At 33.9% G+C, this 10,162-nt stretch overlaps 1 protein-coding gene across 1 annotated transcript; it reads left to right on the top strand.

Moving 5' to 3' along the window:
* The first annotated feature begins 3,742 nt into the window (after nucleotides 1-3,742).
* Nucleotides 3,743-8,516, top strand: LOC107491385 (E3 ubiquitin-protein ligase SIS3). Its single transcript, XM_016112238.3, has 10 exons — nucleotides 3,743-4,040; nucleotides 4,126-4,164; nucleotides 4,469-4,535; nucleotides 4,640-4,713; nucleotides 5,609-5,747; nucleotides 5,835-5,927; nucleotides 6,103-6,168; nucleotides 6,831-6,950; nucleotides 7,278-7,391; nucleotides 7,698-8,516. Exons 1-10 carry the CDS (start codon nucleotides 4,012-4,014, stop codon nucleotides 8,046-8,048), a joined length of 1,092 nt encoding a protein of 363 aa, XP_015967724.1. The 5' UTR covers nucleotides 3,743-4,011; the 3' UTR covers nucleotides 8,049-8,516.
* Nucleotides 8,517-10,162: the final 1,646 nt, after the last annotated feature.

Genomic DNA, 10,162 nt, shown 5'->3' with positions numbered 1-10,162 from the left:
TCACTCTGGGGAGAAGCATTAAAGACCACAGTATACATCCTTAATAGGGTGCCAAGCAAAGCAGTTAACAAAACCCCATATGAAATTTGGACTGGGAAAAGGCCCAGTATAAAGCATTTGCATATTTGGGGATGTCCAGCTGAGGCGCGACCTAATAGGCTGCATGAAAGAAAATTGGACTTAAGGACAATTAGTTGCTACTTTGTTGGTTACGCGAGCGCTCACGGGGGTACAAGTTTTACAATCCTGCATTAAGGTCTATTTTTGAAACAGGAAATGCTAGATTTCTTGAGGATGTTGAGTTTGGGGGGAAGGAAATGTTAGGAATGTTGCTTTTGATGAGGATTCTGTAACTGACAATGATCAGGTCTTTGTACCTATTATTGTTCAAGACACAGTTATAGTACAAGAGCACAATGAGAATCCTACTGTAGATCCAGTTACAGTACAAGAGAATAATGAGAATATCGTTGTTGCTCAAGATACTGCTACAGCACAGTAAAATAATGAGAATCCTCCTCAATCCCAATCCATACAGCAAGCTCAACAACCTCAAGAAGTGTCAGTAAGGAGATCCAATAGAGAAAGGAGAAAATCCATCTATGGTCTCAAACAAGCTTCCCGTTAATGGTATCACAAGTTTAATTAAGTCATTACCTCATGGTTTTGAGGTAAATATTATAAATGAATGTGTATACCGCAAGTTCAGTGGGAGTAAATATATCCTTTTGGTCTTATATGTTGATAACATTCTACTTGCTAGTAACGATATAGGCTTATTGCATGAAACTAAGAAATTTCTATCGGACAAATTCGAAATGAAAGATTTTGGTGATGCCTCTTTTGTATTAAGAATCGAGATACTAAGAGATTACTCTCAAGGTATTCTTGGATTCTCACAAAAGAACTATATCGAAAAGATGTTAAGTAGATATGGCATGGAAAGTTGTAGACCAATGGACACACCCGTAACTAAAGGAGACAAGTTCAGTCTCAAACAATGCCCTAAAAATGATCTTGAGAGGACAGCAATGCATGATAAGCCTTATGCATTAGCACTAGGGAATTTATTGTATGCTCAAGTCTACATACATCCTGATATATCATTTATAGTGGGAGTATTAGGTAGATACTTGAGCAATCCGGATATGGATCATTGGATAGCTGTTAAACGCATAATGCGTTATCTAAAGAGAAAAAGGATTACATGCTTATTTATCGGAGATCAGAAAATTTGGAGATCATTAGGTACTCTGATTCCGATTTCATGGCATATGGTTGCGAAACTTTGTCACTAAGCTTCATATAGTAGATGACATTGAAAGGGCCATTAAAGATATTTTGTGACAATAAGTCAGTAAGTACTATACTCTAATAACAATAAGAGCTTGACAAAATCGAAGCATATAGACATCAAGTTTCTTAGTTGTCAAAGAGAAAGTTTAAGAAAAACAGATTTCCATAGGACATATGGAAACAGAGTATATGCTAGCAGACCCATTACCAAGGGATTGAACCCTAAAGTTTTTCATGAGCACACTGCTCGGATGGGTGTCAACATTTGTGATGCCTTGGTTTAGTGGGAGTTTATTTCATGCTATATGTCCTATGACAGATATTGAGTTATTTTCTGCAGAATTAAGTTGATGGTTTATTTCATGTTATATGAAATGTTCATTTGCAATATTTGTATTGTGTCTGATCTCAATAAAGTTGGACCAGCTGGAAATAGACATGCATGAGATCACTTGGCATGTAACAGCTGGAAATAGACATGCATGGGATCACTTGGCATGTAATTTCCATATTACTCATCCAAATTTGATCTATGTCGTTAAGTATATTAGGATGGTGATTGGCGTGGTTTAGTCACGGCATTTAATGTGATAAAAGCTGCGGTAGTTCCATATCTAATGTATGAGACGGACCAGATTGTTAAAGTAATGAAAGAAATAGCATTCAGATGCGCGCATAAAGTTTATAAAATGTGATTATGTCAAGAAAGAATATATGTATAGCCCAAGTGGGAGATTGTTAGGAAATTATTTAATTTCCTAACTTATTTGTGGGCAATACATATATCAATTATAATCACAAATGATGCTATTTCAAATTAAATGACTTATATAATGATGATCTCATTTATTGTTATAAATATGATGTTTAATGTAAGAATAATATTTTTTAAAATAAAAGGGTAAAATACTAAATTGGTCTCTTATGTTTGGACGTAATTTTGTTTTGGTTTTTAAAGTTTAAAGTGTCCTATTTGAATCTAAAAAAATTTCATTTAGCTTCAATATAGTTCCACCGTGAGGTCAAAGAAAATAATTAATAGAATGTCCTACATGACTGCAGTACACGAACAATGTCGATAATCTAAAGAACAAGTATAAGGTACAAAATCAACCGTTAATGCATCAATACATTTATTTATTATTCTTCTTATAATTTAAATGAAATATTTTCTATAGAACTAAAGAGAATAATAAATAAATGTATTGATATATCTATGGTTGATTTTGTGTCTCTGGAGCTTGTATTTATTCTCCAAATTATCGACCTTATTTTTGTACTGCTGTTATATAGGACATTCTGTTAATTATTTAATTTTGACTTCAGGGTAGGACTACGTTGAAGTTAAATAAAACTTTTTTGAATTCAAATAGGACACTTTAAATTTTTAAGACAAAAACAAAATTACATCCAAATATAAAAGACCAATTTAATACTTTACCCTAAATAAAAATAAATACAAGTAAATAGATAAATAATAAATAAGTATATTTAACTTTTCATTTTTTTAACACATACTTACACACTCTTCACACATTTACTAATTTTTTTTTCCTTGACTGCAGTCAACAGAAGTTAAACCGAAGACTTTTAAGGTGGAGAAAGAGAAATATGACATAGGAGTTAAAGGTCATTCGTTACTACACACACGTTTAAGGATCCTATTTATTACTTGCTTATCATCAAAATTTAAATTTGAATATAATATATTAAGAGACAATATATTTAACTACTTAATCAAAGCCTCAGTTGCCACTTGTATTCATTTTGGATTTTTTTTGGGGTCATTCCTTATTACACTTTGAACATGGACTGTCTCAATCAACCAAAAACCTCTCAAAAATTAAAAAAAAAAGTAAAATAGTAGCCTTTAAATGTCAGGAAACCAAGCAGAATTTTGTTCTATAAGCCTAAAATACCAAATCGGCCTCCTAATTAGGGATGGATTAGCTCGCTAGCTAATCTAGATCTAATGTGAAAAAACAACTTAGCCCGAAACTTCCTCCATGTTAACTGCAACTGTTATGAGAGATTCGGATCCGCAATACGAGTAGGAAGAGATTATGTCATTTAAATTATAATTTATTAGTTTTTATTTTGTTTTTTATTTTTTATTTTTTTATTTTTTTTTACCAAAGATAAAAAGATTCGAATCCACAATTTTTTAAATAAGTATAAAGAGACTATATCATTTGAGTTATAATTTATTAGTTTTTTTATATTATTATTATTTAATAAATATAAAATAAAATTGATTTATTTATTTGTCTTATCAATTTAAAATTATTTTTTTAATAATAAAATATTATTTTTAAAAATCAAATCAATCCAAACTACAATAAATTATATATTTTAGATCGGATTATTTTTTAAAACTGATTTAAAATGCACTGCAAGTATTCCTAAAACTATCATTCCGCCCAAAAAATAACGAAACAAAAAATAAATTAAGTGTTAAGTGTTAAGGTAAATTACTGAATTACTGAATTAGCTCAGACCGAGTTCCTTACAGAGGAAACTGGAAATCAAAGCTAAGCTGGAGTTGAGGTCCCTCTCCATTTCAGTGCTGATTCATTGTTCTTCTCACTTCCACAAACAATTCACCCCCCTCTCTTGCATTCATGCATTTCCCACTCTTCCATATCCGCCATCCTTCAATACGACACCGTTTCAATCTAGGGTTTTCCTGAACCCCCTTTTTCCCCTCCCTTCGCAATGGCCGTTAGGGGCGTCAATTTCCAGTGGTTCGTCTCAATCCTTCTTTCTTCATTCTCCTGTCTCTTACTTAAACCCACAATTTTCATATGCAACTCACTCTCTTCTTTGCAGGTACGATGGGTTCTTCCTATCCATGCTCGCCACCAGCGTGTATCCTTTCAAAAACTCGAATCATTATGCTGATTTCCAGTGATAAATCTTTGATTGATTGGTTCCACATTCATAATTGACGAGGAAAAAAATTAGAGAAAATTGAGCTAGAAGAGTTTTATCAGTCAAACCAGATTGATTAGGTGCAAATGTCCAATGGATATGCATATTAGATTCTGATGAATTATTTAGTAAAAAAAAATGCTATAAGGAAAAAATAAAGAATATAAAAGATCTTATGTTTCTGCAACGAATAGTTACTGTGCAAGTGTATTTGTATTCTTTGACCATTTTTGACTTGTAGAGTTGTTGTGGCAATCAGTTGGAAGCGCTACCAATCTTGTAGCTACCCTTTGCATCTATGGATTATGGTAGGTTCCTTATATTAATAGTGCTGGAATTTTACTTCTCTGATAAGAGAAGTTGTCGAGTGATTTATGCTTATTTGCTCTTTTGGTTTCTTTGAATGGTTCAGATTGATTACACTGCTGTGTTTACTTTCCGGCTTTTGATGTTTGTTGACAATGGACTTGCTTCTGGAATGGGTTTGTAAGGCCTCCCAAACTCTCAACTTTTGATGTTATTGTTTTTTAGAATTCTCCTTCCAATTTGAATAAAGAGAATTTGCATTGGCTGATCCCTTGGTGAAATTAAAGTAGGATGAATTGCTGTATACTTCTCTAGTTGGAAATACTTGCCTTATCTGGAGAATTTGTTTTTCCACAACTAATTGTCCATTCAGACAATTTAGATATTAGTAATTAGTTTCTTTTCTTTTTAATTATACCCCTATTATTAAACACAAGGTAGAGTAGTGGGAAGAAATAAATTTAGAAGAGGAGTTTAGTCATAAAGTTAATTTCGTGTAAATATACCTTAGTTACTCCATAGTTGATGTTTGTTAAGTCATTCCTCAATCCATTTCATCAACTAAAGCTGGATATTTATACTCCAGTCTGAGGTAGTCCTCATCTTGGAATGACTGAAATCCTGCATTTTATAACTATGGATCATGTACAGACAATAATATTGGTACCAATAAATATCATGTTGGTGGAATCAATCTACATGGAACTGATTTAACTATTTCTAGTATGGATTACAATTAGTTTTGAAATTAAAGTTGTGGGCAGCATATTCATTTTTATACCAACAAAGAACAGCAATTCTTTGCCTGGATGTATGACTTAGGTAATACTGTTACTATTGTGCAGAAGGCAGGATAATTTCTTGAAATTTTGTGGTTCTTAACTTCTTTTATCCTGTGGTTTTACAGAAAAGGTTATCTTCATATCTGAAATTGTGGACAATGAATTTTGTGGGTCCATGTCACTAAATTTTACGTTACTACAATCACTGAAATGCAGTAGTACCTTAATGTTTTGATATGTTAATTCCCAGTGCTAATTCACTTGCTCTTTTATTTTACCCATCTTTGTTTTAGAGATTTTGGGTGGCAGCAGAGATATGCTCGTTTCTGTGGAAGAGTGGTTGTTCTTTCAATCCTTGCATTGCTTCTCTATCCATTTCTTTGGGTTTGGACTATAATTGGTTCTCTGTGGTTCATCAGTTCCAAGACTTGTGTATGTGCTTGCTTTCATTTAATCCTCACTCCTCAATGATACTTTATAAACAAGTGTATGATGCATGACACAACTAATTACCTGCAGTTGAATGGAGATGGTAAAAAATATGGCTTTCTCATCTGGTTACTTTTTAGCTACTGTGGACTTATTTGTATTGCTTGCATGTCAATGGGGAAGGTTAGTACTACATTGTTTTTACCCATTTTTCTGTGACTTGTTTCCACTTTCTATTATCAAAGTTCCTTTTTCCTCTGCATGTTGTGCTGTTCTTGTTTCTGCAACACAGAATACTGTTAATTTTTTCTTAGGTCTTTGTGTCTGTTCTCATTTTTGAATGTTGAATGCTTGGTAGTGGTTGACACGAAGACAAGCACATCTATTACGTGCCCAACAGGGTATTCCTATATCTGAATATGGGGTAAGTGCTATCTTTAATGTGGACCATGTTATTCAATACTTATTTGGTATTATTATCCTGTTATATTTGGCTTCATAGGGGTATTTCTCAATGGCATCTGGAATGATGTGGAAAGAAATCCTCTTCCTACTGCCTTCCCCACCTTGCTGACAAAATTGGACCATAAAAGATTCTCTTATACTCATATTTATCAACTAATATTTGTTGATTTCAGTAATAATTGATGGGATGGCTCGTTGGGGATACCATGTATAAATTGTAATCCTACAATTCTCCTTGTCCTAATTATATTATGATGAGTTTGTTTGTGATGCTTTGATGTCATTTTTTCTTTTACATTAAATTATGATTCTCATTATACAAATTATATTAAATTATATTTTTTAAATATTAAATTGATCAATTTTGATTTAAACGGTTTGACCATTGACCCACCGGGCCATCGGTTGAATCACTGACTTAGTTACCAAATCGATTTTGATATCTATTGGTAGAAGATCCAATAAAGGCAGTACAAAAGACTGGAGGCAAAACCACATACAGATTATATGTTAATGATGTTAGTGGTTTGACGTTTGATAAAAAATAGTTGAATATGAATACCTATTTGGTTCTCTGTAGTTTGACAGTGTTGATAAAAATAGCTATTTTCCTTTTGTTAGGTTCTAGTTGAAATGATCCGAGTGCCTGATTGGGCATTTGAAGCTGCAGGTCAAGAATCAAGGGGCATGAACCAAGATGCTGCTGCATATCATCCTGGACTTTACCTAACTCCAGCTCAGGTTATTCTATTCTTTTGCAAGCAGATAGCAGAGTAAACGTTATTTCCTATGTGATAATTAAAAATATATTGTTTGGCTTCGGTCATGACGCATGAAACTATTTGTATCAGTATCTTGTGTTTTGGACGGTATATTGATTATGTTTATATGAGAAATATATTGTATTTTTATATTTCTGATTTAATTTCCTTTTTTATTTTATTAATTAAAAAATAAAAAAAAATGTGCAGTTTCATATATAACATCTTATTTAAATATCTTATATATGTTTATATCTCTCTACCATAGTTTACTAATAGTTGACTTTCGTGTCTGAGTTGAATGTAGCGAGAAGCAGTCAAAGCTTTAATTCAGGAACTCCCAAGGTTCAGCCTAAAGGCTGTTCCAACTGACTGCAGTGAATGCCTCATCTGCTTAGAAGAGTTCCGTGAAGGCAATGAGGTATATAATAGATCAGGCCTTATGCTGTGTGCTTGAAAAGCATGCTTTTAACTAACTACTTGAATGATTGATAAAACTTCTCATCCCATCTGAATATATGGGACTCTATTTAGCGATAATAACAAAATATTGTTCTAAAATAATACATGTTCCATCAATCACATTACGTTAAATGATTTATGTGTATACTCTTTCTTCTGCTGTGTCTATCTTCACAAATTACTGCAGCTCTATACTTCAACGAAGTTCTGATACAGTATATGTCCTTAAGAGCAATTGAAAACTGTTTTCTTACCTAATGTGCAGGTTCGTGGTCTTCCTTGCGCTCACAATTTTCATGTTGAATGCATCGACGAATGGCTTCAGCTGAATGTGAAATGTCCTCAGTGTCGTTGCTCGGTTTTTCCAAATCTTGATCTTAGTGCTCTGTCCAATATTCGTTCCGAATATCAGCAGTCTTCTGAGAGTAGTGTTGGAACATCAACCAGATATGTGCAACTACAACCTTCTAGCCAGAGTTACCTGTTGAGATTACAAGGACTTGTCCACCCAGTGCATGCTGAAATTACAGGGCCAAATGGGGAGACAGACAACGCGTTAGAAAATGCCGAAAATGGTGTTGTACCTGGTACAACAAGAAATGTGTCTAACTTGTGACCAGGGCTCTGTTGAAATAAATGCATTACTGTTACTCTTTACAGAAAATTATACTTCTTTTTGAACTTTTATATTTCTAACCCATTCTAAGGAAGTTGAAGGACAGATATCCGTATCCAGCGATTGGCTGAAGCTTTTGGAATTGTCTACTAGAAATTTCCTGTTTTTGATCCATGAAGAATGGGATCAGTTTCCTTTTTCTGAGAAATCTTGCAGAAATAACACTTGATAGATGAAAGTACACCTTTTTCGCTTAGGAAAAAAATAGGGTTGGACCTGCAGATGTGTGTATAGTGATCTAATAATTGTAAGAGTTGAAAATTCTCAAAGTTGTATGTTGCAGTTTATTTTTTCTATTTTCGAAACTATAAACCTTTGTTCCTTCTTACCTAGGGTAAGATCACTTTCCATTGTTTTGTATTTTTTTTAGCAATGGAAATTGATAGAAATAGAGAAGAAATGCTCCAATCTAATCAGGCAAAATTGATTGTTGTTTATCCAATGCATGTTAAGATCCACTGTCCACCATAATTATCAAAATCGAATTGACAATCACACCTAGGATTCAGTCATAATTAAATAAATATATTAAATTATAAAAAGAATTTTAAGTGTTTNTTAATATTTCGGGTATATTTAAAAATTTTCCTAAATTATAATAAAGATGTAAATTTAGAAGGAAAAAAAAAAGCTGCAAATGATAACTTATGATTTAAAATCAGGAATTGATGAACCATGGTTTGCTCCAGCCTTCAATGATGTTCTTTGAATCTCTGGAAAAGCTTCAATTAGGTCCAATGTTGTTTTGCCCTCCCAATTACTCACGTTGATACACTTCCGCATCCTTTGTATCAATAAATCAATGGCTTACACATCCCACAAATTAATTTTCAAATTTATTTTAATATTAAAAATCTAAAAATAATATTATAATATTATTTAGACATTCCATAAACCAATTACCAAATTTATTTTAATATTAAAAATCTAAAAATAATATTAATAAATTTATTTCAGATTATTATTTTAATATAATCTGTATACTTTATTTATTATAATAACCGAATTTATCATCTTGTATACAAGTTTCCCAATAATGATTTGTGTTACGATGGGTAACCGGAGATTAGTGGATTGGATGGCGTTGGTTGGCCCAATCGTTGAGAGAGGAGGCCTTCGAATGGGTTTGCACCTCGGAAGCCTCCGTCCGACTTGCGTGCGTGAAAGAATGGGGGGTGGTACCTGCAAAGACACTCCAATGCCTAAGTCAGCAAAGGATTAAGCAGGTTTTAGAATGTATTGGAACTTAGAGATACCTGAGGAGTGTCAGGGTATTTATAGTGGTGATCCAATAACCACCGCTGAAGTAGTTCCACCTTTTAAGGTGGATAACCGTCCCTTTATCTTAGGGAAGTTGAGATATGGCTCCTGGAAGTGGGTAGAGAGATTTTAGGGGCAGTTACTCATTTGAATGAGTGATTATCTGCCAGTTAATCATCGTCCCCGACTTCTTTAGGATTGGTCGTGATAGGAACCGACTTCATAGGGAAGAGGTTGGTTCAAGGCGAGGCTCAATCCTCCTGGATTGGGCCTTTTGTTGGGACCTGGGCCTCATCGTTGGGCCAGGGTATGAACAGTGCCCCTACTCGAGCCCAATTTCTTTTTAAGATTTGGGTTCGAGTATTCTACTCGGGGTTGTAACCGACTTGCGAGGAAACCGACGTGAGTTTTCGTGACTTTTGATTTTTACAGTTACGTCTAATCAAACGTCGCGTCCGTTAGGGGTTTCGAGTGGGTATTAATTACCTTGGTAACGGTGCATTTATGACCGCTTCCCTTTTTACCTTTATGCCCCTAACGTACTTATAAGTGCTTTCCCCTTCTTTCGTTGTTTCGTTTCTTCGATTTTTCAAATTTTCCCTTTCATCCGTTCGTGGAGCATTTTCATATCAGTTTGCGGGACTTCTTTCGTTGAAGGCTTTCATCTTCCCCTACCTTTTTCCGGCAAAGGTTGGTTCTTTTTTCTCTCCTTTTGTTAATCGCTTTTGCTTGCATGCTTTTTTATTTTCTTTGGAGAGGGGGAGGTGACGTTGTAGGCTTCTGTTAAGTTCCAT

Source organism: Arachis duranensis, chromosome 5 (genome assembly GCF_000817695.3).
Source record: "Arachis duranensis cultivar V14167 chromosome 5, aradu.V14167.gnm2.J7QH, whole genome shotgun sequence".
NCBI classification, from domain to species: Eukaryota; Viridiplantae; Streptophyta; class Magnoliopsida; order Fabales; family Fabaceae; genus Arachis; species Arachis duranensis.
Note: the sequence above shows the minus strand (reverse complement) of the source record. Positions and strands in the feature narration are given on the sequence as shown.

Coding starts and splice junctions, on each gene's coding strand:
- LOC107491385 (XM_016112238.3), top strand. CDS start 4,012: ATGGCCGTTAGGGGCGTCAATTTCCAGTG. Junction 5,748..5,834: donor TCATCAGTTCCAAGACTTGT/GTATGTGCTTGC, acceptor AATTACCTGCAG/TTGAATGGAGATGGTAAAAA. Junction 6,951..7,277: donor TTTACCTAACTCCAGCTCAG/GTTATTCTATTC, acceptor AGTTGAATGTAG/CGAGAAGCAGTCAAAGCTTT.